At 47.1% G+C, this 27651-nt stretch overlaps 1 protein-coding gene across 1 annotated transcript in view; it reads right to left on the reverse strand.

Moving 5' to 3' along the window:
- Window positions 1–27651, reverse strand: part of LOC144604175 (uncharacterized) — a 257398-nt gene that overhangs the window by 208816 nt on the left and 20931 nt on the right. The window contains exons 5-8 of the mRNA XM_078418381.1: window positions 11230–11395; window positions 9596–9733; window positions 5469–5658; window positions 2890–3032 (exon numbers count right to left, since the gene is read on the reverse strand). Coding sequence (XP_078274507.1) covers window positions 2890–3032; window positions 5469–5658; window positions 9596–9733; window positions 11230–11395 — 637 coding nt within the window. The remainder of the gene's footprint in view (window positions 1–2889; window positions 3033–5468; window positions 5659–9595; window positions 9734–11229; window positions 11396–27651) is intronic.

The following is a 27651-nucleotide window of genomic DNA, read 5'->3' on the forward strand; positions in this document are numbered from 1 at the left end:
CAGTTCGGTCTGACAGTGGCAGTGTACGTGACAGACTGTAGACTGGGTGCAAACCCGTGGAGCCAAGGAATATAAACAGAGCCCTGTTGTTAGTAGGCAAAACAAACGGGATAGCCGCTCCCCAGACGAGCAGTGGTAGAATGTCCCCACACAACAGCGGAAGAAAGCTTGAAAGGCCGCAATCTCTTTTGTGGGCACCAGGCTGGCTTTCAGAATATCAATGGGGAAAAAATAAGTAATGCTCAGAACTCCCACTGCGACAGCGTTGGTGGGGAAGGCTTTGAATATACTTTAAAAGGAAACTGAAGCTTCACAACTAGGACATTGATCAGAGCAGATAAAAGGCAACAGGATTAGAATTTGACTCTTGTTTCAAGTTAAAAGATTGATTCACTTAGTTGTAAAAAAAAAAAAGTGTAGAAAAGAAAAAAAGGAAAGAATATATCGGGGTGAGATGGTGCAGAGTTTTTATTTCTGGTGGCTAAGATTGGAACTGTTGATAATTCAGTCTGTAAAATGAACGTGAATCCTGGACTTGCACACACGTACTGTGAAATCCAGGATTTACAAACCAATTTGGAAGGTTTAATCTGTCGTTTCATTCTACAGTTTGGCTTCATGTGGAGTAAGGGAGGTTGATATCTTTCCCTCAAGACCATTAACAAACTCATCGGCTTAGTGCAAGACCGCCCGCCTTGCATGGGGTCTGGCCTAATGTTGAACAACACTGCAAATCGTCCCACTGTGCTTTGGTGGCACATTAAAAAATATCATCAAGGTAACACCTACAGGCACTCTTCATCTATTCATATTACTGATATATCAAAGAACTGTGTTTGGGGCACAGATTTCTAGCATCGCCTTGCTTTTAGGTTTAATGAGACAGTGGTTCAAAAGAGAACAGAGATGTAGAAATATCACACAGGTTCTGATTGTTGCAACCTTACACCTCCCAAAATGAAAAAGCAAAGAGGGGGGGAGGGGGGGGGGGGGGTTGGGGTGAACAGGCACCCTTTCTGTACGTAAATCATTGCAATAAAGCAAACAAGATGCCCAGTTATGCAAGAGTCCTCCTCTGGGAATGGAGAGGCCAGTTCAGGCACTGAGGTTATTTTTCAAAGACTGGGGCTGTACATTGCTGCTAGTGTGTGTAGGAAGTGGATGCGAAAGAGGGATAACACAGGGCCAGTGTGAACGGGGAGATTGGCGGTCACTCGGGGCCGGTTTTCACGCTGTGCGTGACTTTTTAAAAATAAAATCACTTTTTTTTTGCATTTCAGTCTATATTGCAGAAGACAAGGGGGAAAAAAAATCACGAAAACCGAACATCATTATTTAGGGACATTGGTGAATTGGCGCGCAATTTCTATTTTGGCCGATTTCAGTTCGCCCACATTTGGGAGTGACTAACACAAATCCTTAAGTGCCATAAGGAGAGATCACACTTTCAATTGTAAGTAAACCCGAGCTTTTTTTTTAAAGCAGTTGGTTCCCCCCTTCGCTCAGAAACCTGGACAGAACATCTACTCTTTGCAAGTTGTGAAAGCTGCTCTCTCAAGCTCCAAGTCATAATGCCACTCAGTGCACATTCGGCTATTTATAAATGACCCTTAGAAGCAACCGGTGGAGTGATGGACGCACAAGAGTTTATGGTACTTTTAGGCTTCATTTGATCCAAGTCATTCCTTGCAATTTTAATTGCAGTAAATTGCTTTTTTTGCAAAACATTTACAAGAAATTCCAGTGGTGCAAGAGACAGCAGCAGATGGTGGAATTTGGAGCAAAAGGTTAACTGCTGCAAGAACTCAGTGGGTCAAGCAGCATCTACAGAGGAAAAGAGATGGTCAAGGTGTCAGGTCGAGACTCTGCTTCAGGATGTCAGGCTTTGTCCTGCCCCCACCTCTCTTCCAGTTTTCTCTCTCTCCCCACTAGAATTATAAGGTCATAAGTGATAGGAGTAGAATTAGGCCATTCGGCCCATCAGGTCTACTCCGTCATTCAATCATGCTTAATCTATCTCTCCCTCCTAACCCCATTCCCCTGCCTTCTCCCCATAACCTCTGACACCCGTACTGATCAAGGATCTATCTATTGCCTTAAAGATATCCACTGACCTGGCCTCCACAGCCTTCTGTGGCAAAGAATTCCACAGGTTCACCACCCTCTGACTGAAGAAATTTCTCCTCGTCTCCTTCTTAAAAGAACGTCCTTCAGAATTATACTGAAGAAGGGTCCAGCTCCACAATGTCACTTGCCTTTTTCTCCAGAGATGCTGCCTGACCTGCTGAGTTATTTTCAGCACTTTGTATCTATCTTCAAAATAAACCAGCATCTTTTGCAGTTCCTTTCCACACAACATAATCATAATCATACTTTATTAGCGAAGTATGTTTTGCACCATATTCGAGGAATTTCACTTGCCAGATTTAATCGGACTTTATCCTGCACTAAACATTGTACCCTTTATCCTGTATCTGTTCACTGTGGAAGACTTGATTGTAATCACGTACGGCCTTTTTGCTGACTCGATAGCACGCAACAAAAAGCTTTTCACTGTACCTCGGCACTGCACGACAATAATAAACTAACTAGTCAGTAGTTTATTCTATTTATTCATCTCCAGCTCCATCTTATCCACTTCAGAGGTATTGCCAGCCGACAATGTCGACCCTGTTTTTCTTTTCTTATACCCAGCGTTTGGCAATTGTTTTAAAGAAAAAGAACAAAGTTTTGCGATTGCCAGAGCTTTAAGTGCTTTCAAGGATGTGCCGCGGCGCCTTAAAAGAAGCTATAACTGTGAGATTCGTGCATAAAGAATTTAAAGCAATCTATTAGTAAAATAGTCCCATCGCTCAAGTTCATTTGCAAGGAAGCTAATGGATGGCTTACCTCCAAGGTCATGCCTTTGGCTGAACAGAGTTGCCTGACTGCCTCCGCTCCTCTCTCTGCGCTTGCAAACTGTGCCTTCTCCCCTTGTTCGCGTTCCCTCTCAAACAGCAAAGTACTGTGTCGCAATGGCTTCAGGTCCACTGCTAAGAAACAAAAATGCCAGGTTACAGAATGCCCCGCATTAAAACACAGCTCACAAATCACAGTGAGGGGGCCCTGCGTTTCCAATGCACCACCCCAAGCCTTTCAACTCCACCAGCAAACTTTCACTATCGTAGAGCGTCCAACTCTCTGTCGATTCTCTGACTTCCTGGCACTGGAGACATTCAAATTATCTTTAATCGGACTTCAGACGATAACAATTGGGGCAGCTCGGTGGCGCAGCGGTAGAGTTGCTGCCTCACAGCGCCAGATGATCTGTGCGGAGTCTGTTCGTTCTCCCCGTGACCGCGTGGGTTTTCCCCGGGTGCTGCGGTTTCCGCCCACACTCCAAAGATGTGTGGGTTTGTAGGTTAATTCGGCTTCGGTAAAAATTGTACATTTTCCCTAGTGTGTAGTATAGCGTTAGTGCGCGGGGATCGCTGGTTGGCGTGGACTCGGTGGGCCAAGAAGATTGTTTCCTTGCTGCATCTCTAAACTAATCTCTAAACAAAATTGAACAAGTTAATTTTAAATGTAATGCAGAATATTTGGTCCATTGAGTCTATGACGGTTCTCCAACCAATCAGATCTATTCCCTTTCTGTTTTCAGAGATACAGCGTGGAAACACTGTATTTACACTGAAACCACATCTGTGGAATTCTCTGCCTCAGAAGGCAGTGGAGGCCAGTTCTCTGAATGCATTCAAGAGAGAGCTAGATAGAGCTCTTAAGGATAGCGGAGTCAGGGGGTATGGGGAGAAGGCAGGAACGGGTACTGATTGAGAATGATCAGCCATGATCACATTGAATGGTGGTGCTGGCTCGAAGGGCCGAATGGCGTACTCCTGCACCTATTGTTTATTGTCTATTGAAACAAGTCCAGAGTCCAAGCCAACACAAAAATCACCCGTACACTAGGCCAATGTTATCCCAGTTTCACATCCTCCACCAGGCACAATTTACAGCAGTCGTTTAACCCCCAAGCCTGTACGTCTTTGGAATGTGTGAGGAAACCAGAGCACCCGGAGAAAACTCACACTGTCACGGAAAGAATGTGTAAATTCCATACAGACAGCACCCATAGTCAGGATCCAACCACATGCCGTAAGGCAGCAACTCTACCGCCGCGCCACCGTGCTGCCCTGTCTTCTCTTTCACGTGCCCATCGCTCTTCTCCTGATCCTTGCACCGTTCAGCTGCACGAGAGGTGAATTAAGTCGTCAATTCCGAGCCCATCTTTGCAAGATTGAGGAAGCCCAAAATGTCAGGAGGGGCACATACGTTTACAGGCAGAACGTGCAAACTCCACAACGACAGCACGATGAAACCCAGGTTGCTGAGTCTGTGTAGCATCAACACTAACAGCTGTGCTGGTTCACCCAGAGAGTTGTGAACCTGTGGAATTCTCTGCCACAGAAGGCAGTGGAGGCCAATTCACTGGATGTTTTCAAGAGAGAGTTAGATTTAGCTCTTAGGGCGAATGGAATCAAGGGATACGGGGAGAACGCAGGAACGGGGGAACTGATTTTGGATGATCAGAATCATATTGAATGATCATCAAGGGCTCGAAGGGCCGAATGGCCTACTCCTGCACCTATTTTCTATCTCTCTACCCGTGGCCAGACGACAGCTAAAGAGAATTTGGGTTCCAGGTTTCACAGGTCAGTAGATGGTGAGTGGTGTTTAAAAATGTTTCTGCGTGACCTATGCTTGAGAATTAATGTGTTTTTCTGAGAAAATTCCCGGTGGGATTATTTTGCAAATGAATCATAGAGCGTAATCGTTTTTAATTCAAAAGTAGCACATTGAACCACCAAAGAATGTCGGAATCTGTTGATCAATTTGCTTCTAAAATAAAAACAGCGCGTTCAGTTCTTCCTGCCACGAAAACCTATTTCAAAGCCAAGTTGTTCAAACAAAGCTTGGTGGTTCAACATAATCTGTCAGTGTAAACGGTAAGACTTGATTTGGGTTAGCACAAGACACAGAGTGATAGAGTGATACAGTGTGGAAACAGGCCCTTCGGCCCAACTTGCCCACACCGGCCAACGTGTCCCATCTACACTAGTCCCACCTGCCTGCGCTTGGTCCATATCCCTCCAAACCCGTCCTATCCATATATCATATCATATCATATCATATCATATATATACAGCCGGAAACAGGCCTTTTCGGCCCACCAAGTCCGTGCTGCCCAGCGATCCCCGTACATTAACACTATCCTACACCCACTAGGGACAATTTTTACATTTACCCAGCCAATTAACCTATATACCTGTCTAACTGTTTCTTAAACGCTGGGATAGTCCCAGCCTCAACTACCTCCTCTGGCAGCTGGTTCCAAGCACCCACCACCCAAGTGTAAATCAGTTATAGGGTCAGTCTTGCACACAGTTCATCTCAGATGAAGATGCACTGGGTGGGTAGGTTTGGCTCACCTCTGGGCACGGGTGTCATTTCCTCCTTCTTCACAAGTTTCATTGTCGTGAAGATCTCTGTCTTGGCACCTTTCCCTTCTTTGGAGAAAGGCCGAAAGACGTTTGACTCACTGCAGGTGGTAACATCAATCACGCCACCTTTGTAGCCCTGGACGCACTCCAGCTGGGAATCCAGGATCTGCTGGTGGGACTGAGAGGGCGACAATGAAATGGATGCATTCACCCCGACAATCAATCTCTTTCATCTGATTCTTCTTTTTTTTTTTGGAGATGCAGCGTGGAAACAGGCCCCATCGTCCCCACCATGTCCGTGCCGACCTACAATCACCCACGCTAGTGTAGTTCTACCCTACACTCTAGGGACAATTTACAGAAGCCAATTAACCTACAAGCCTGAGATATTTATTCACAAAATGCTGGAGTAACTCAGCAGGTCAGGCAGCATCTCAGGAGAGAAGGAATGGGTGACATTTCGGCTCGAGACCCTTCTTCAGACTGATGTCAGGGGGGGCGGGACAAAGGAAGGATATAGGTGGAGACAGGAAGATAGAGGGAGATCTGGGAAGGAGGAGGGGAAGAGAGGGACAGAGGAACTATCTAAAGTTGGAGAAGTCGATGTTCATACCACTGGGCTGCAAGCTGCCCAGGCGAAATATGAGGTGCTGTTCCTCCAATTTCCGGTGGGCCTCACTATGGCACTGGAGGAGGCCCATGACAGGAAGGTCAGACTGGGAATGGGAGGGGGAGTTGAAGTGCTCGGCCACCGGGAGATCAGGTTGGCCAACGCGGACCGAGCGCAGGTGTTGAGCGAAGCGATCGCCGAGCCTGCGCTTGGTTTCGCCGATGTAAATAAGTTGACATCTGGAGCATCGGATGCAATAGATGAGGATGGAGGAGGTGCAGGTGAACCTCTGTCTCACCTGGAAAACCTACAAGCCTGCACTTCTTTGGAACTTGAGAGGAAACCAGAGCACCTGGAGAAAAACCCAGGCGGTCACAAGGAGAACGGGCAAACTCCACACAATTGAATCTGGGTCTCTGGTGCGTAGGGCAGCAACTCTAACGCTGCGCCACCATGTCTTTCAGTATCGCCATTTCTCTTTTTAGCGCAGTGTGGTTCCAAGGCGATTTATGGTGCCAGCAAAAGTATTTTGCCAAATGTCTTAATTATGACGTGATAAATTATGACTCGATTTAATATGTTAATTAGACTATCTGAGTTCAGTTAGTATCTCTCCGCATTCTCTCTCTCTCTCTCTCTCTCTCTCTCTCTCTCGAGAACTATAAGTCAGTAAACTGTTGTATATTTATTCATCGTTTTTAATCTATTTAATGCTGTACAATTGGCAAAACAGTGCACAGTTTTGGTCTCCTAATTTGAGGAAGGACATTCACCAGAATTCCCAGGATGGCGGGTGTGACACATGATGAAAGAATAGATTGAATGTGCTTATATTCACTGGAATTTAGAAGGATGAGCGGGGGATAAGGGGATCTTATACAAATATATAAAATTCCTGAGGGATTGGACAGGCCAGATGCAGGAAAAAAAATTCCCGATGTTGGGGGAGTCCAGGATCAGGGGTCACAGGTTAAGAATAAGGCGTAGGCCATTTAGGACAGAGATGAGGAAAAACATTTTCACCCAGAGAGTTGTGAATCTGTGGAATTCTCTGCCACAGAAGGCAGTGGAGGCCAATTCACTGGATGTGTTCAACAGAGGGTTAGATATAGCTCTTAGGGCTAACGGAATCAAGGGATATGGGGAGAAAGCAGGAACGGGGTACTGATTTTGGATGATCAGCCATGATCATATTGAAAGGCAGTGCTGGCTCGAAGGGCCGAATGGCCTACTCCTGCACCTATTTTCGATGTTTCTACGTTTCGGGTGGGGGGTGGGGGTGGGGGGTGGGGGTGGAGGGTGGGGGGAGGGGGTGGGGATGGGGGTGGGGGTGGGAGGTGTAGGTGGGGGGTCAGGATCACGGTGAGGGTGGGGGTGGGGGGTGGGGGTGGAGGGTCAGGGTGAGGGTCAGGGTGGGGTGTGGCGGGTGGGGGTGAGGGTCAGGGTGGGGGGTGGCGGGTGGGGGTGAGGGTCAGGGTGGGGGTGGGGGGTGGTAATTAAGTCTGGGTGGGGAGGCTTGGGTCAGAAACCAGAAACCAGCGTTTGCAACTGGGTGATGGGACAGTGCAAAGTCAAGACACTGATGATCATCACGATCAGATAACAATTGTGAGTTTGTGGTGTGTAGGTGCTGTCATCTTGCACAGTAGTCAACATAAATGGGATTAAGTCATTTCATTACTTAAGGAAAGCCTACTTCCATGTCCAGGCATGAATATGAAGGAACTGCAGGTGCTAGTTTACACAGAAGATATACACAAAATGCTTGCTTGCTTGCTATCTATCTAGGCGGTGCTGACTCGAAGGGCCAAATGGTCTCCTCCTGCACCTATTTTCTCTGTATCTATCTATCTCTCTCTCTATCTCTCTCCATCTCTCTCTCCATCTCTCTCTCTATCTCTCTCCATCTCTCTCTCCATCTCTCTCTCCATCTCTCTCTCTATCTCTCTCTCTCTATCTCTCTCTCTATCTCTCTCTCTCTCTCTGTCCATCTCTCTCTCTCTCTCTCTCTCTCTCTCTCTCTCTCTCTCTCTCTCTCTCTCTCTCTCTCTCTCTCTCTCTCGCTCTCTCTCTCTCTCTCTCTCTCTATCTCTCTCTGTCTCTCTCTATCTATCTATCTATCTCTCTGTCTATCTATCTAAAATAGACACACAATGCTGGAGTAACCCAGCGGGACAGGCAGCATCTCTGTAGAGAAGGAATGGGTGACGTTTCAGACGAAGGGTCTTGACCCAAAATGTCACCCATTCCTTCTCTCCAGAGATGCCGCCTGTCCCGCTGAGTTACTCCAGCATTTTGTGTCTACCTCTGGCATGTAGCCAATTCAGAGGCCCACTTTCAAGTCTTGTCGAAGCAAGTGTCATAGGCGTGCTGAACGTTTGCTTCTGCACAAGTTACTTGTACAGTCTGGATGGTACCACGCGAGCCAGGGAATCTTCTGTGCATTCACATTAAGCATGAGGAGCAACTTTGGACAAAAATCTTGGACTTTGCAGGTCCCCAATTTACACAGAAATCAGATGGTGCAATGCACAAAAACACAGCCCCGAGCATCAGTGTTGGAGGGAACTGCAGATGCTGGTTTACACTGAGGATAGGCTCAAAACGCAGGAGTAACTCAGCGGGTCAGGCAGCATCTATGGTAATATGGCCAGACCCAAAACGTCACCTATTCCTTTTCTCCAGAGATGCTGCCTGGCCTGCTGAGTTACGCCAGCATTTTGTCGTATGTTGAAAGGCTGGAGCGATTGGGCTTGTATACACTGGAATTTAGAAGGATGAGGGGGGATCTTATTGAAATGTATAAGATAATTAGGGGATTGGACACATTAGAGGCAGGAAACATGTTCCCAATGTTGGGGGAGTCCAGAACAAGGGGCCACAGTTTAAGAATAAGGGGTAGGCCATTTAGAACGGAGATGAGGAAGAACTTTTTCAGTCAGAGAGTGGTGAAGGTGTGGAATTCTCTGCCTCAGAAGGCAGTGGAGGCCAGTTCGTTGGATGCTTTCAAGAGAGAGCTGGATAGAGCTCTTAAGGATAGTGGAGTGAGGGGGTATGGGGAGAAGGCAGGAACGGGGTACTGAGTGAGAGTGATCAGCCATGATCGCATTGAATGGCGGTGCTGGCTCGAAGGGCTGAATGGCCTACTCCTGCACCTATTGTCTATTGTTTCTATCCCAAACATCAATTACCACACATAGGATTTCATTTTTAAATGAAATTTTCACACAAAGGGTGGTGGGTGTATGGAACAAGCTGCCAGAGGAGGTAGTTGAGGCTGGGACTATCCCAGCGTTTAAGAAACAGTAAGACAGGTACATGGGTAGGACAGGTTTGGAGGGATACGGACCAAGCGCAGGCAGGTGGGACTAGCGTAAGTGGGACCTGTTGGCCAGTGTGGGTAAGTTGGGTCGAAGGGCCTGTTTCCACACTATATCTCCGTGGTGGACAACAGTTAAATGATCTTTGTCCACATACAGTGGATGATATTAAATCTCGTGCTTACTGTGGAATCTGGTAGAACAACGGACTGCAGTGAAGTGATGGCCATTGCACGTAGGGAACAACGGTTCAGGTCTTTAGATTTCACAAGCAGAGAACCTTGCACCGTATATGTCGATGGACACTTGCCCGAAACGTCAATCTGTGTAAGACATTAACAAAATACCATTAGCATAAGCAGAATGATATATTATCTGGAATGAACTTTATATTTTCTTAAGTCATAGGTTCATTGTTCATAGGTTCAGAATTAGGCCATTTGGGCCATGGCATCTACTCCGCCATTCAATCATGGCTGATCTATTGGTTTACTAGGTTAATTCCCGGAATGGCGGGACTGTCATATGTTGAAAGACTGGAGCGACTAGGCTTGTATACACTGGAATTTAGAAGGATGAGAGGGGATCTTATCGAAACGTATACGATTATTAAGGGGTTGGACACGTTAGAGGCAGGAAACATGTTCCCAATGTTGGGGGAGTCCAGAACCAGGGGCCACAGTTTAAGAATAAGGGGTAGGCCATTTGGAACGGAGATGAGGAAAAACTTTTTCAGTCAGAGAGTTGTGAATCTGTGGAATTCTCTGCCTCAGAAGGCAGTGGAGGCCAATTCTCTGAATGCATTCAAGAGAGAGCTAGATAGAGCTCTTAAAGATAGTGGAGTCAGGGGGTATGGGGAGAAGGCAGGAACGGGGTACTGATTGAGAATAATCAGCCATGATCACATTGAATGTTGGTGCTGGTTCGAAGGGCCGAATGGCCTACTCCTGCACCTATTGTCTATTGTCCCTCCTAACCCGATTCTCCTGCCTTCTCTCCATAACCCCTGACACCCTCACCAATCAAGAATCTGAAAACTACCCATTGACGGCCCCCACAGCAATGTATTCCACAGTTCACCACCCTCTGATGAAAGAAATTCCTCCTCTTCTCCTTTATAAAGGTACATCCTTTTATTCTGAGGATGTGGCCTCTGGTCCTAGACTCCTCTCCTCATCCACTCTATGACTATTTGGTCAGGTTTCAGTGAGCCCCCCCCCCCCCCCCTCAATCTTCTAAACTCCACCGTAAAAGCCCACTTTCTAGCACGTTGATGAAAAGGATTAAAGACAGCCATTGTTCTATTCATTATGTACCTCCCCAAAACTGACAGGAGTTTCAGGTTGTTCCCTGGAACTCACTCATTGAATCTCTTCACTGCTCCGAAGCCTCATTGACACCCATCCCTCAACCACAAGGCCGAGACAGAGTGGATGTGGAGAGGATGTTCCCAGTAGTGGGAGGTATTTATTCACAAAATGCTGGAGTAACTCAGCAGGTCAGGCAGCATCTCGGGAGAGAAGGAATGGGTGACGTTTCGGGTCGAGACCCTTCTTCAGACTGATGTCAGGGGGGCGGGACAAAGGAAGGATATAGGTGGAGACAGGAAGATAGAGGGAGATCTGGGAAGGGGGAGGGGAAAGAGAGTTTATAGAGGAACTATCTAAAGCTCCCAGTAGTGGGAGAGTCTATGACCAGAATGTGATTGTGCGGCAGATCAGATAAAACTTTCCTGTCATTGCAGGAGTGAATTTTAACGTGGGTTCCAGTCTCAACTTCGGATCCCAGGAAGACAACCTACTAGTACAAAGACTCTCACCTCCTCAACAGTCGCCCTTTTGTTCACTGTGTATGAATCTTGGAAAACGCTGAGAATGCCACGTTTAATGTTCAGGGACCAAGTCTCCTCATCCTCCACTGGGCAGATCGCAGGGATGATCCCATCTTGAAAAGAAAAATGAAGCGGATATTTCTCGAGGGCAGATCTGCAAACAATGGGAAAATTATGTTAAAAAAAACTACACCGAATATAGGTCTCCACCCAAAACGTCACCCATTCCTTCTCCCCAGAGATGCTGCCTGTCCCACTGAGTTCCATCCCCTTGCGGGGACTGTGCGGGTCGGTCGGGGACGAGCTGTCTGTCCGTGGGTGCGGGGGGAAGAGAGTGGAAGTTTTGTTGCCTCCATCACAGTGAGGGGGTGTTTGGAGTCACTGTGATGGACGTTTGTGTTGGGGTCATGTGTCTTGCGTTCCTTTTTTTTTGTGTGACTGCTATGTAATTTCGTTCGGTACCTTGGTACCGAATGACAAATAAAGCTCTGTTGAGTTACTCCAGCATTTTGTGTCTATCTTGAATGAATGAATGAATGAATGAATGAATGAATGAATGAATGAATGAATGAATGAAGATAATGAATGATACTTTATTGTCACATGTGACAAATCACAGTGATGTTCTTTGTTTTGCATACCCAAGGTATGCCAAGAGTCGCCACATAAAGGGCACCATATTAGGGTGTAAACCGGCGTATAAATTTTAGATTTAGATTTAGAGATACAGCGCGGAAACAGGCCCTTCGGCCCACCGAGTCCGCGCCGCCCAGCGATCCCCGCACATTAACACTATCCTACACACACTAGGGACGATTTTTACATTTACCCAGTCAATTAACCTACATACCTGTACGTCTTTGGAGTGTGGGAGGAAACCGAAGATCTCGGAGAAAACCCACGCAGGTCACGGGGAGAACGTACAAATTCCGTACAGACGGCGCCCGTAGTCAGGATGGAACCTGAGTCTCCGACGCTGCATTCGCTGTAAGGCAGCAACTCTACCGCTGCGCCACCGTGTCGTAAAGTATGTAGTGTGTACCCCGGTTGTAGGGTGTAAACCGCCATCTGCGGTTCCTTCTTACACACAAATGAGGGTCAGTTATCTAGTTGGTAACTGCGATGACTCATCCTTCCCAGGGGTCAGTCCCAGCAAGCAGGGCACGGGGACCCAATGGCCAGCACCCTGAACACGCCGAGCTGCCGGTGAACATCGGCACCTTGGACGGCGTGGGGACTAAGCTGAAGCTACAACCGTAGGAGCAACAGCGGCACCCAAGTAGCCAGGACTGCATCAACTCACCTGCGCCTTGGCATCACAGTGGTGAAAATATAGAAAATAGGTGCAGGAGGAGGCCATTCGGCCCCTTCGAGCCAGCACCGCCATTCAATATGATCATGGCTGACCATCTAAAACCAGTACCTCATTCCTGCTCTTTCCTCATAGCCCTACAGCACCGGAGACCCGGGTTCGATCCTGACTACGGGTGCTGTCTGCACGGAGTTGGCACATTTTCCCCGTTTGACCCCGAAAAATTGTGAACTACACAAGACTTTTGAGAGTTTGCATGATGGGTGATTTACACCACTAGTGGAAAGCAGGTAGCACAGCTTACCTCTATGGTGGCCAATGGAACCTTTACTCTCATTGTCTCCATTTCCGTGATTTCTGCTCTGTCTGTAAAAGGGTCTCGACCTCGAAACATCACCCATCCATGTTCTCCAGAGATGTTGCCTGACCCGCTGAGTTACTCCAGCACATTGTGCCCTTTTGTGCATTAACTAGCATCTGCAGTTACTTGTGCATCTCCCTCCTCACCTGACACCATCTCTCATCATCTCTCTCTCCCCATCTTCCCAACTACCAGCCCCTGCCTCACCCCTCTCTTTCACCTCCTTGTGTTAGCTCTCTTCCCTCGACATGCAGTCCTGGTGCAGGGTGTCAAACTGAAATATCAAATATCCATTTGCCTCCACAGATGCTGCCTGACCCGCCGAGTTCTTCCAGCAGTTTGTGCTTTGCAAGTAATTTAGCATTGCCGGCAACCGGCTCTTAAATATAGTCAAGCATTTACGGGCAATAATATTTACTGGGCACTCTTCAGAGTGCAAAATAACCCGAGAATCATCGGCAGTCTACCATTTCTCTTTGTGTCCACTTAAACAAGAGTATAAAGCTTGTTATTTTAGCCCTGGAAGCGAGGGAAACTTAACGAAGCAAGCAAATTAAAAAGTTTCAAGAGCGAAGTTTCATTTCTATTTCAAATAGGGCGGCACGGTGGCTCGGCGGTAGAGTTGCTGCCTTACAGAACTTGCAGCGCCGGAGACCCGGGTTCGATCCCGACTACGGGTGCTGTCTGTACGGAGTTTGTACGTTCTCCCCCCGACCGCGTGGGATTTCACCGAGATCTTCGGTTTCCTCCCACACTCCAAAGGTTTGAAGGTTAATTGGCTTGGGGTTATATACTTGGTATAAGCGTAAATTGTCCCTAGTGTGTGTTGGTGTGTGGTGATCGCTGGTCGGTGCGTACTCGGTGGGCCGAAGGGCCTGCATCCGCAAATTAAACTAAAATAAACTGAACTAAATAGCTTTGGGTGAAGCAGCAGTAGTAACGAGCTGTGGCGAGGAGTCAGTTAACGACCATGAAGCTGGTGACTGAGGTAATGCTGTGCAACACATACTTTGTTCACTCATCAGACAATAGCAGAGGGGCTCCATTGAAGTGGCATCAATGAAGATGCAAGTTGGACACACCAGATGCAGGGACCGAGAGAAACAAACACATTCACACCAAACGTGAATGACAGGCGCACTAGCTTGGCGTAAAGAATGGGACTCCTGGACACACACTGTGGTACTGATTTTCCCAGCCACGACTGTTCAATGTGGCACCCAGACCAAGATGAACAACTGGCCATCCCAGGGAATAGCTACCAAAATGTAATTGAAAAAATTTGTTAGGCAATAGGAGTATCTTTGCTATTTAGTTTTTTTTTGTTTTAGTTTTAGAGATACAAAGTGGAAACAGGCCCTTCGGCCCATCGAGTCCACACCGACCGACCGGCGATCCCCGCACACTAACACTATCCTGCACACACGAGGGACAATTTACACACATACGCACCAAGCCAATTAACCTGCAGACCGTACGCCTTTGGAGTGTGGGAGGAAACCGAAGATCTCGGATAAAAACCCACGCGGTCACGGGGAGAACGTGCAAACTCCGTGCAGACAGCACCCGTAGTCAGGATCGAACCCGGGTCTCCGGCGCTGCGAGGACTGTAAGGCGGCAACTCTACCGCTGCGCCACCGTGCCGCCCTGCTATTACTCCATTGAAGTTGCATCAGTATTCAATAGCAATAGCATACTGATAGCATGTCAGAGAGCAATGGCAGAGAATTGCACTGCCATTACCATCAGTGTTAGCGCCAATACACGGACATATTGGATTTAGACCGGCATCTCAGTCTAATGTCCGACAAAATACGCCACAATCATTATAGACAATAGACAATAGGCAATAGGTGCAGGAGGAGGCCATTCGAGCCAGCACCGCCATTCAACGTGATCATGGTTGACCATTCTCAATCAGTACCCCTTTCCTGCCTTCTCCCCATACTCCCTGACTCCGCTATCCTTAAGAGCTCTATCCAGCTCTCTCTTGAATGCATTCTAGAGAATTGGCCTCCACTGCCTTCTGAGGCAGAGAATTCCACAGATTCACAACTCTCTGACTGAAAAAGTTTTTCCTCACCTCCGTTCTAAATGGCCTAAATCATCATGGCAGTGACTTAGGGCTGACGGAATGAAAGGAGATGGGGAGAAAGCAGGAACGGGATACCGATTTTGGATGATTGGCGATTTTGGATCATATTGAATGGTGGTGCTGGCTCGAAGGGCACAAAATGGCCCTCTCCTGCACCTATTTTCTATACTGTCTATGTCTATGTCTATGTCTATGACTTCAACACTGGCCTTTTAGAAAGTCAAAGGATTATCCTCACTGTTAAGTGTCTTGAGGTTTGTCAGACACCCGTTTTCATTGATTTGGTTTTGTGATCTTCATTTCAATGGCGATCAGTGACATCATCTGGGAACCAGCCTGGGTGGGGTTTCTGTGGCTGACAGCGTGTGGGAACCGAGCTAAGATCTCGGAGTATTTGCATAACTTGCGCTGGGTTTCTCAGTCACCCCCCTCCTTGTCGTTACAAACGCGCATTTTTCATTTATCTCCTTCATAGAAAGCAAGTGTTGAGCTGCCCCTCAAGCATGACCGTGAGTGGGAACTCAAAACAGAGGAAGCCAGAAGACTGGAATCTTTCTTTAAATGAGTGATGGGAGGTAGTTTACGGAAAGAATAAGAACTGGACGTGTCTTTCCTCCCCCCCACACACACACACACACTTTAAATTCATCAAACTCTCTGAGCACGTTAAAAAAAAACCCATTCCTGTCGTAACTTCGACTGAAGGCGAAAAAGAAAAAGAAAAATATTTGGCGCAAATGGATTTCTATCCGTTTTGCAAACGTAATTCTTTCAGGCAACATTTTTAAGGAAACATTTTTGTGGTCCGTTTTCACCCGGCTGCAGATGGCTGAAAGGTTCATTTCATTTTCGAGGTCGTGTGGGCTGCTTGCATTTAGATCCGCATTCAGAATTAGATCAGTTACAGGCATGGATCTGTCCAGCTGCGATATACTGGGGCAATTCTGCAGCGAGGGCTTTGCAGACAGACGTTTGGGTCGGATAAATAACTGCAGGTGCAAATGGTACAAATCGAAGGGAGACACAAAATGTGAGGAGTAGGTCAGGCAAAATGCGGGTCAGGCAGCATCTCAGGAGAGAAGGTCTGAAGGAAGGGTCTCGACCCGAAATGTCTCCCATTCCTTCTCTCCAGAAGAGATGCTGCCTGACCCACTAGGCTACTCCGAGCGTCTTGTGCCCACCTTCGGTTTTACACAGACGTTGACACTCGCCCAGTAATGGGGGCCAGAGGGTGCGGAGAGCACGTCTGGAGAGGGCACAACGATCACGGCTGTGTGGTTGAGAGTGAGTGAGTAAGGACACCTTCAGCGTGTGCAGGCAGACTGGCTGGACAGAAAATGGCATTATTGACAGAGCAATGCGCAAATAGACTCGGAAACAGATTGATTGACAAAACGTATAATAAAAAAATAAAATAGCTGAACATTGAGTCGTTTAGTTGAGAGATCCAGCGTGGAAAAGGGACCTTCCTTCAGCCCACCGTGTCTACGCCGAGGGGACAATTTAGAGATGCCCAATTTGTAGATCAATCCCCTAGGTGGATTGATCCATGCCTGACTTTCCTATTGCAGACCTGATAGACAATAGACAATAGGTGCAGGAGGAGGCCATTCGGCCCTTCGAGCCAGCACCGCCATTCAATGTGATCATGGCTGATCATTCTCAATCAGTACCCCGTTCCTGCCTTCTCCCCATACCCCCTGACTCCGCTATCCTTAAGAGCTCTATCTAGCTCTCTCTTGAATGCATTCAGAGAATTGGCCTCCACTGCCTTCTGAGGCAGAGAATTCCACAGATTCACAACTCTCTGACTGGAAAAGTTTTTCCTCATCTCAGTTCTAAATGGCCTACCCCTTATTCTTAAACTGTGGCCCCTTGTTCTGGACTTCCCCAACATTGGGAACATGTTTCCTGCCTCTAACGTGTCCAACCCCTTAATAATCTTATATGTTTCGATAAGATCTCCTCTCATCCTTCTAAATTCCAGTGTATACAAGATCTATGGGTCTGAAGAAGGGTCTCGACCCGAAACGCCACCCATTCCTTCTCGCCTGAGATGCTGCCTGACCTGCTGAGTTACTCCAGCATTTTGTGAATAAATACCTTCGATTTGTACCAGCATCTGCGGTTATTTTCTTACACTGATCGATGGTCCATGCCTGGGTTTTGTGGTGTTATCTGTATTACGCTGCTGATTAAATTTTTTTCACTTTGTAACCATAATGTGTGTCATGCAGAGGGTTTTTTCACTTGCTCTCTGCATTGTACACGTCATGGTTACAGAGTGAAACGAATTTAATCAGCAGCATAATACAGATAACACCACAAAACCCAGGCATGGACCATCGATCAGGTCAGCAATATGAAAGTCAGGCATGGATCAATCCACCCAGGGGATTGATCTACACAATTAACCTAAAAACCCGTTTGTCTTTGGAGTATGGGAGGAAACCGGAGCACCAGGAGAAAGCCCACGCGGTCACAGAGAAAATGTGCAAACGCCGCGCTGACAGCACCCATCGTCAGGAGCCCGGATGCTGTAACTCTGGTGCTGTAAGGCAGCAACTCTGCCGTTGGGCCACTGTGCTGCCCGAGTGTAGTGTAGTGTGGAGAACATTGTGGAGGAACATTGGGTTCCATATGAACCGACCCTAATAACAATGTGGCACTGGTCAATAATTTGGTTGAAAGACATACAAGATGATTTCCTTTAGTAGCCCTGCTACAGAATATAAGAGCAGGGAGGTTATGTTATGACTAAATAGGGGCGGCCCGGTGGCGCAGTGGTAGAGTTGCTGCCTTACAGCGTTTGCAGCGCCGGAGACCCGGGTTCGATCCTGACCACGGGTGCTGTCCGTACGGAGTTTGTACATTCTCCCCGTGACCCGCGTGGGGTGTCTCCGAGATCTTCGGTTTCCTCCCACACTCCATAGACGCACAGGTATGTAGGTTAAATAGACAATAGACAATAGAAAATAGGTGCAGGAGAAGGCCATTCGGCCCTTCGAGCCAGCACCGCCATTCAATGTGATCATGGCTGATCATTCTCAATCAGTACCCCGTTCCTGCCTTCTCCCCATACCCCCTGACTCCACTATCCTTAAGAGCTCTATCTAGCTCTCTCTTGAATGCATTCAGAGAATTGGCCTCCACTGCCCTCTGAGGCAGAGAATTCCACAGATTCACAACTCTCTGACTGAAAAAGTTTTTCCTCATCTCAGTTCTAAATGGCCTACCCCTTATTCTTAAACTGTGGCCCCTGGTTCTGGACTTCCCCAACACTGGGAACATGTTTCCTGCCTCTAACGTGCCCAACCCCTTAATAATTTTATACGTTTCGATAAGATCTCCTCTCATCCTTCTAAATGACTTGGCATTTGTGTAAATTGTCCCTGGGTTGTGTTAATGTGTGGGGATCGCTGGTCGGCGCGGACTCGGTGTGTTTCCGCGCTGTATTTCTAAAACTAAAGACTAAAAGACGGTATACAACACCAGTTAGACCACAGCTTAAACGATGAAGACAATTCTGGGCACGTGCGAGAGGAAAAATGTGATTGCATGAAAGAGCGATTTTTCAGACTCTTCCAGGACTCGAAAACAGTAGCAATGAGGAGAGGATAACACACGATCGTTATCTTCAGAACACAGGAGGCTGTGAGTGGATCTAATGATGGGGTGTAAAATTACAAGGGGTGATGGTAATGCAAATAAGAAAGACCCCGTTTGCCTTAGAGGGGAAACACTCCAGCGGAAATATATTTGAAGTAATTTGCAGGAGGTTTCGTGGGGAGTCAAAATTCTTTCTCCCAGAGATAGTGAAATCGGTCTGGAACTCATAGCCTGAAAGGTCACAAAAGTGCTGTAGTAACTCAGCGGGTCAGGCAGCAGCACTGGAGGACATGGATAGGTGATGTTTCAGGCCGGGAACTTTCTCCAGCCTGAAAGGGTGGTGGAGGTAGGGAAGCCTCTTCACCCTTAAATTGTACTTGGGTGCACTCCTGGCCCGAGAAGTGGAGGTTTTAAGGTGAGAGGGGCCACGTTTAAAGGAGATGTGCAGGGAGTTTTATTTTTACACAGAGGGTGATGAGGCCCTGGAATGCACTATGGGGGGGGGGGGGGGGGGGTGTAGAGGGAGATATGATAGTGGCACTTAAAGAGACGTTCGCAGAGGTACATGGATATGCAAGGAATGGAGGGATCATAAGGTCGGAAGTGATACGAGTAGAATTAGGCCATTCGGCCCATCAAGTCTACTCCGCCGCTCAACCAGGGCTGCTCTATCTCTCCCTCCTAACCCCATTCTCCTGCCTTCTCCCCACATCCTCTGACCCCTGTACTAATCAAGAGTCTATCTATCTCTGTGTTAAAAAATATCCACTGACTTGGCCTCCGCAACCTTCTGTGGCAAAGAATTCCACAGATTCACCACCCTCTGACTAAAGAGATTTCTCCTCACCTCCTTTCTAAAAGTGCGCCCTTTAATTCTGAGGCTATGACCTCTAGTCCTTGACTCTCTCATTAGTGGAAACATCCTCTCCAAGCCTTTCACCATATGGATTATGTGCAGGCAGATAAAAATTGTTCGGCACAGCCGTTGTGGGCCATTGGGGCTGTTATTGTGCTGCACTGTTCTACCTTCTAAGACTGGGTCATTCTTTCTGGGCTGTCAGGGAGGGGGCGGGCTGAATGGCCTCTCTCTGTTTCTATAACTTTCAATGGGTTAGCAAATAAACACCAGCGCTGGGCATGGAGAAAGCATGCAGAATGAAGAATGTACAGAAAAGTTACTTAATCTGGAGAGAAAATCTTGGACAATCTTCAAATTAGAAGCAGGTCATTTCAAGTCACAAGGCTTTTTTTTCCCCCCCATATAAAGGCAGTGGAAATCAGGACTTTTCTTCCCCAAAGGACTAAAGTCAACAACAGAAATGTTCAAGATTGAAGGTTATTTTTTGGGTAAAGCGTCTGAAGATGGGTCTCGACCCAAAACGTCACCCATTCCTTCTCCCCAGAGATGCTGCCTGACCCGCTGAGTTACTCCAGCATTTTGTGTCCATTTAAGGGTCTAGAGAAGCTCTGAGTCCGAGAAAGGTCCGAGTCTGAAGAAGAGTCCCAACTCAAAACATCACAGCGGCACGGTGGTGCAGCGGTAGAGTTGCTGCCTTACAGCGTCAGGCACCCGGATTCGATCCCGACTGCGTGTGCTGTCTGCACGGAGTTTGAACGTTCTCCCCGTGAGCTGCGTGGGTGTTCTCCGGGTGCTCCGGTTTCCTCCCACATTCCAAAGACGTGCAGGTTTGTAGGTTACTTGGCTTGGGTAAAATTATAAATTGTCCCTTGTGTGTGTAGGACCTGTTTCAGCGCTGTATCTCTACAGTCTAATCACCTATTCATTTTCCACAGAGATGCTGCCTGACCCGCTGAGTTATTCCAGCACTTTGTGTCTATCTTTTGTCGAAAACGCCAAGAGATTTGGGACAAAGGGCAGTTTATTGAGTTTCAGTACATGGGTTCTCACTCTTCTTATGTTGCCAGGTTGTTCAACAGTCGAAGAACAACTCGTGGTGCTGGTTAAACAGGAGGATGCTCAGTTCATAGAGTCCAAAGGAAACAAGAACGACAGGTGACAAATACATGGCTGGGACAAACAAATCATTGTTTAGCTTTGCACCGCTTGCAACAACTGAAATGGGCTGCTGAGTTCACAATGACAGTTTTAACAATTAGACAATAGACAATAGACAATAGACAATAGGTGCAGGAGGAGGCCATTCGGCCCTTCGAGCCAGCACCACCATTCAATGTGATCATGGCTGATCATTCTCAATCAGAACCCCGTTCCTGCCTTCTACCCATACCCCCTGACTCCGCTATCCTTAAGAGCTCTATCTAGCTCTCTCTTGAATGCATTCAGAGAATTGGCCTCCACTGCCTTCTGAGGCAGAGAATTCCACAGATTCACAACTCTCTGACTGAAAACGTTTTTCCTCATCTCAGTTCTAAATGGCCTACCCCTTATTCTTAAACTGTGGCCCCTTGTTCTGGACTCCCCCAACATTGGGAACACGTTTCCTGCCTCTAACCTGTCTAACCTCTTAATAATCTTATACGTTTCGATAAGATCCCCTCTCATCCTTCTAAATTCCAGTGTATACAAGCCCAGTCGCTCCAGTCTTTCAACATATGACAGTCCCGCCATTCCGGGAATTAACCTAGTAAACCTACGCTGCACGCCCTCAACAGCAAGAATATCCTTCCTCAAATTTGGAGACCAAAACTGCACACAGTACTGCAGGTGCGGTCTCACTGGGGCCCTGTACAACTAATTAAGAATTGAACACACCCTACCTAGCATTAGAAATTAAAGGGAGGTATGAGCTGTATCCCATCTGCCCTTTGAGGCTAGAAGATCAAGGAGAAGCCAAGGGCAAAATACAGAGACAGGGCAAGGAGTGGCATTGAGGGCTTGGAGCACCAGTCGTTGGGACCTCAGGATGGGAATGGTGAAGGAAGAGGGTTAAGTTCAAAATCATCAGGTCATAGGTGATTGGAATAGAATTAGGCCATTCGGTCTATCAAGTCTACTCCGCCATTCAATCATGGCTGATCTATCTCTCCCTCCTAACCCCATTCTCCTGTCTTCTCCCCATAACCTCTGACACCTGTACTAATCAAGAATCTATCTATCTGTGCCTTAAAAATACCCATTGACTTGGCCTCCACGGCTGCTTGCGGGAAAGAATTCCACAGATTCACCACCCTCTGACCAAAGAAATTCCTCCTCATCTTCCTAAAGGAACATCCTTTAACTCTGAGGCTGTGGCCTCTGGTCCTAGACTCTCCCACTAGTGGAAACTTCCTCTCCACATCCACTCTATCCAACCCTTTCACCATTCGCCAAGTTTCACTGAGGTCCCCCCCATCGTCCTTCTAAACTCCAGCAAGTTCTAGGTGATGGTGGGCGAGGGTGGATGACGGACATGTGGAAACTGAGTCACAATTTGGCTGGGATAAGGCGGTAAGGATGCCATTAGAAAGATGTACAAGTAGTTTAGTTTAGTTTAGGTTTTTTTAAAGTTTTAGAGATACAGGGTGGAAACAGGCCCTTCAGCCCATCGGGTTCGCACCGACCCATAATCACCTGTCCACTCATTCTATCCTACACTCGAGGGACAATTTACAGAAGCCAATGACCATCGATCACCCGCACTATGTTATCCGTATCCACTCCCTACCCACGAAGGGCAAATTACAGAGGACAATTAACCTACAAACCCGCATTGTTTTGGAGTGTGGCAGGAAACAAAAACACCTGAAGGAAACCTATGTGGTCACGGGGAGAACGTGCAAACTCCACACAGAGAGCATCCGAGGTCATTAATTGAACCCAGGTCTCTGGCGTTGTGAGGCAGCAGCTCTACCAGCTGCGCCACCGTGCCACCCGAACAAAATGGTTTCTTCTGTGTCATCGTAAGTACTCAATCGTAAGTATTCAATCTGACTTCATGTGCTTGCCCAGTCCTTCTGCACGATTACCACACTCAGACACATGGAGGACCCAGAAGCAGTTCAGTAAACCATGCACGCAAGAAAGAGTTAAGTATTGCAATAGTTTTTCCAGTAAAATCCTGTCACGCGGCACACATGTGTGGCTGCGCCTAACGGCTGCGGCTCTCTGGCAGTCTGTCTGTACTTTTTCCTTTTTTTTTTGTTTGTGTGTCGGTGTTGGGTTGGTTTTTGTTTCTGTTTTTGGCTGTGGAGCCAAAAGAAAGGAAACCTTTCTTTTATTAGGTCTCTTCCCCGGGGCGCAGCTCGGCCGCGGGGCCTTCCATCGCCCGCGGGGCCTTCCATCGCCCGGCGCAACTCGGCCGCTGGACTTAGCATCGCCGGCGCGGCTCGGCCGCGGAACCTAACAGTGCCCGGCGCGGCTCGGCCGCGGGGCCTTCCATCATCCGGTACGGCCGCGGGACGTCTCAGCGCTCGGTGCGGCTTGGCCCCAGGGCCTTCCATCGCCCAGCGCGGCTCGACCGCGGAACTTGGCAGCGCCCGTTGCGGCTCGGCCGCGGGGCCTTCCATCGCTGGTGTTAAACACACCCAGTGGTGCAGCGGTAGAGTTGCTGCCTTACAGCGCCAGAGACCCGGGTTCCATCCTGACTACGACTGCTGTCCGTAGAGAGTTCGTACGTTCTCCCTGTGCCTGCGTGGGTTTTCTCTGGGTGCTCCAGTTTCAAACATGTTGCGTAAACTGAGGACTGTGTCAAAGAGGGCTTGAATTGGGGTCTTGGAAGCCACCATCTTGACTTGTCCTTCATAGTACAATGAGGAATTTTGCTTAGGACCAATCCTAAATCCCCTTTAGGACAAGATAAATATCACTTCTGTAAATTGTCCCAAATGTGTGGGTTAGAACTAGTGTACGGGTGCATGGTGATTGCTGGTCGGCGTGGACTCGGTGGGCCAAAGGGCGTGTTTCCATGCAGTATCTTCAAACTAAGCTAAACTGTACCCAATCGGTTTATTCACAAAATGCTGGAGTAACTCAGCAGGTCAGGCAGCATCTCAGGAGAGAAGGAATGGGTGACGTACTCCAGCATTTTGTGAATAAATCGATTTGTACCAGCATCTGCAGTTATTTTCTTATACTTCTTGTACTGTACCCAAAACAGTCACAAAATTCAGACTGGAGAAGGGTCTCAACCTGAAATATCACCCATTCCATTTAACCAGAGATGCTGCCTGTCCCACTGAGGTACTCCAGCATTTTCTGTATATCCTTGGTGTAAACCAGCATCTGCAGTTTCGTCCTAAACTATGCCCAGTCAATTTGTGCAAGGAAATGACAGACCTTTACTGATAACTCTTTAGAAGGATCTCTGGAGTCTTCTCAAGAAGGCTTGGGATATTATATTCATTGCTGTTGATCTGCTGGAAGGCAATGAGCCTTCCTACCCACTATCGTGGATCATTGCTCTAGCTGACTCCCTTCAGGGTGAAATTCTGCCCTAAAGGGTAGGTAACTTTGATCCACAGCGTCAGAATTCTATTAGCATTTCCGACATTAATGTGTAGGAAGGAACTGCAGGTGCTGGCTTAAACCGAAGATAGACACAAAAAGCTGGAGTAACCCAGCAGGACAGGCAGCATCTCCGGAGAGAAGGAATGGGTGACGTTTCAGGTCGAGGTCAAACTTCTTCAGATGCTGCCTGTCCCGCTGAGTTACTCCAGCTTTTTTGTGTCCTACATTAATGCGATATTTATCCTGTCCTAAAGGGGATTTAGGATTTGTCCTAAAACAAAATCCTCATTGTACTATGAAGGACAAGTCAAGATGGTGACTTCCAAGACCACAATGCAAAACACTCTTTGACACAGTCCTCAGTTTACACGGCATTTTTGAACAGCAGCATAATTATTTTGCGCACAATTTATGAGCAAATATCCATTACAGTCGTCAAGCTTAGCAAAAAAGCTTAGCATGAAAACAAAAAAGCTTTTCTCTGTATCTTGGCACACATGACAATAAACTAACTGAACTAGACCTCTCCCATTCCTCCTCTCCAGAGATGTTGCCTATCCCGCTGAGTTACTCCAGCACTTTGTGTCTATTTTTGAACTACACTAATTCATTTCACTTTCATCGCATTGTCTTCTCGACAGTGAGAAAGGAAAAAAGCACTTGTTGTTCCAGAATTGGGATTCTTTCCATATTTGTCTGTAAATTATTAAATGCACACAAGTGCAAACTGAAGTCAAGATGCAATTTGGGTGTACTAATGCTAACTGATGGCTTTTATTCTGCATTGAGTAATATTGGCATTGATTTTACATGTGTAATGACACCACAACACTCAAAAGTATTGTAGCTGCACCATTAGAGTAACATACGGATTTCCTTGGATGTTTTTTGTTTCATTTAATGCAGGGGAACTTAAAGTTGCCAACACAAATCCAGCAGTCCTCCATAGCTTGGATTGTTTTACAGCCTTTAATCTAATATAATCAGGGGAAATTTGTGATTTTTTTGAAATGAAAGCTTCACACTATACCACAGGGCGGTAGAGGTTTAGAGACTTTTTTTTAAAAGTTGGCAAAATGGGAACATAGACCATTTTGAATCAGCACATTTGCAGAAATAAAAAATATAATCCAGTCACCCAAGTTACCCGGCAGCACAATGGCGCAGCGGTAGAGTTGCTGCCTTACAGCGCCAGAGACCTGGGTTCAATCCCAACTACGGGTGCTGTCTGTATGAAGTTTGCACGTTCTCCCCGTGACCACGTGGGTTTTCTCTGGGATCTCCGGTTTCCTCCCACACTCAAAAGAAGTACAGGTTGGCTTGGTATAAATGTAAATTGTCCCTAGTGTGTATAGGATAGTGTTAATGCGCGGGGATCGCTGGTCGGTGCAGACTCGGTGGGCCGAAGACCATGTTTCCGCGCTATATCTCTAAACTAAACCAAACCAAACTCGTATAACCTCAGGATGAGATGTATTTCTGCTTCAGGTACAAATGAGTTTTCAAATTACCTACTGAGGCATATAAAAAGCCGGGAAAATTTTCGTGTTTCAGGAATTGGGTACGTGCCTGTTGATTGCAATTTCCCCCAGTTGACATTTCAAAATAAAATTAAACTTTTAGATTTATTACATTTTCAGCTTTTATCTGCATCGGATGTGCAATGTTGCGATCTTTATTGGGTGCTCTGTAAAATGAGCTATTTCCCTTTCCTCATTCCAGACTTTGTGGCTTTGAAAAATCACTAAATGTTTTTGGCAGCTCAATCAGTCAGATGCGGTAAATGCTGGACTCCAGGCGATGAATTAATGTCTAACAGCAGATGTTGTACAAGGCAAGTCCGCATCAACTTAAAACATTAAATATTTGTAGGTACTCTTCCCAGCAGTCGGCGACTTACAAAAGAAATCCAGATAGCACCAATCAGGTCAAGTCTCCCAAATGAAATCTCCTATCTCTAGGAAGGAACTGCAGATGCTGGTTTACACTGAAGCTTTAGTAACTCAGCGGGTCAGGCCGCATCGCTGGAGAACATGGATAGGTGATGTTTCAGGTCGGGACCCCTCTTATCTCTGCTACATATTTTCAAACACTTAAAATTTTTCCTTTGGACTCCAGGGGTACAGTGCAGAAACAGGCCCTTCGGCCCACTGAGTCCACATCGAACAGCGATCACTAGCATTATCCTAGACACTAGAGGCAATTTATAATGTTACCAAAGCCAATTAACCCCCAAACATGTCTGTCTTTAGAGTGTGGGAGGAAACCACAGATCTTGGAGAAAACCCAGGCAGGTCACGGGGAGAACACAACCTGAACGTACAAACTCCGTGCAGACAGCACCCGTAGTCAGAATTGAACCCGGGTCTCTGGCGCTGTAAGGCGGCAACTCTACCGCTGCGCCACCGTGCCACCCTTCCCATTGACAGCAAGAAGCAGAAGCAGTTATTCAAAATTGATAATAAAAATGTAAAAATATTCAATAAAAAGGTAAATTCAAGATATTTAACGATCTTTGAGTGTGCCGTCAACTCACTGCAAAAACCTTTAACTCTCAATGGACAAAGTGCTCGCTTTATAAACATGGTGCACCACTTACAATCCGCCTGTACAATCACTCGATCTGCCCCACCACAGAATTACAATTGTCGGCGAGAGTTTTGTTATGTCCGGCATGAAAATGCTAATTTTGCTGAGGAGGTGACCTCTGACCTCGGCTACTTGACCCCCACCCCCAACCTCTAACCTCCTTGCTTCGGGCCACCCTGCCTCTGTCCCCGTTGCCACGACAACGGCTCCAACTTATCTCTTTGGGCCCAATGCAACTCATGATTGCAACAAACTAAAGGGTTTTTTTTTTTAAATCCTCTATTCAGCTGGTGTTCATTGACTTCAAATGAGTGGTGTTTTTAGTGTCCCCCCATGAGCTTGGAAGCAGAGGGTAAGCAGCCATTGATTTAGGTTTCAGAGGGACAGTATGGAAAGTGGCCATGTGGCCCACGCCGGCCATCAATCACCCCTAGACTGGACCCATGTTCTCCCACTTCACATCCTACACACTAGGGGCAATTTACAGGAGCTAATTAACCTCCAAACTTGCACATCATTGTGACGAGGGAGGAAACCGGAGCACCCGGAGAAAACCCACGTGGTCACAGAGAAAACATACAAACTCCATACAGACAGCACCCGTAGTCAGGATTGAACCCGGGTTTCTGGCGCTGTAAGGCAACAGCTCTACCACTGTGCCAGTGTGCATTTTCATTTCATTTTTTTATTTCACCAGACTCGATTTACTAGAGCTTTGTGGTGCACTTCAGATTCTGGTGATATGCAAAAGATTTATATATCAAATCTATAATATATATATATATATAGATTATATATAAATCATATGTTAAAGAAAGCACACTTCCACTCGTACATAAACTATGGTCGTTTCGTCACTTGCATGGACAGTATGTTTTGGTTATCATGGTAAAAGGTCCCAATTTGTGAAATACGATCGAAGGCGGCACGGTGGCGCAGCGGTAGAGTTGCTGCCTTACAGCGCCAGAGACCTGGGTTTGATCCTGACTCTGGGTGCAGTCCGTACGGAGTTTGTACGTTCTCCCCGTGACCTGTGT

Source organism: Rhinoraja longicauda, chromosome 21 (assembly GCF_053455715.1).
Source record: "Rhinoraja longicauda isolate Sanriku21f chromosome 21, sRhiLon1.1, whole genome shotgun sequence".
Taxonomy (NCBI): Eukaryota; Metazoa; Chordata; class Chondrichthyes; order Rajiformes; family Arhynchobatidae; genus Rhinoraja; species Rhinoraja longicauda.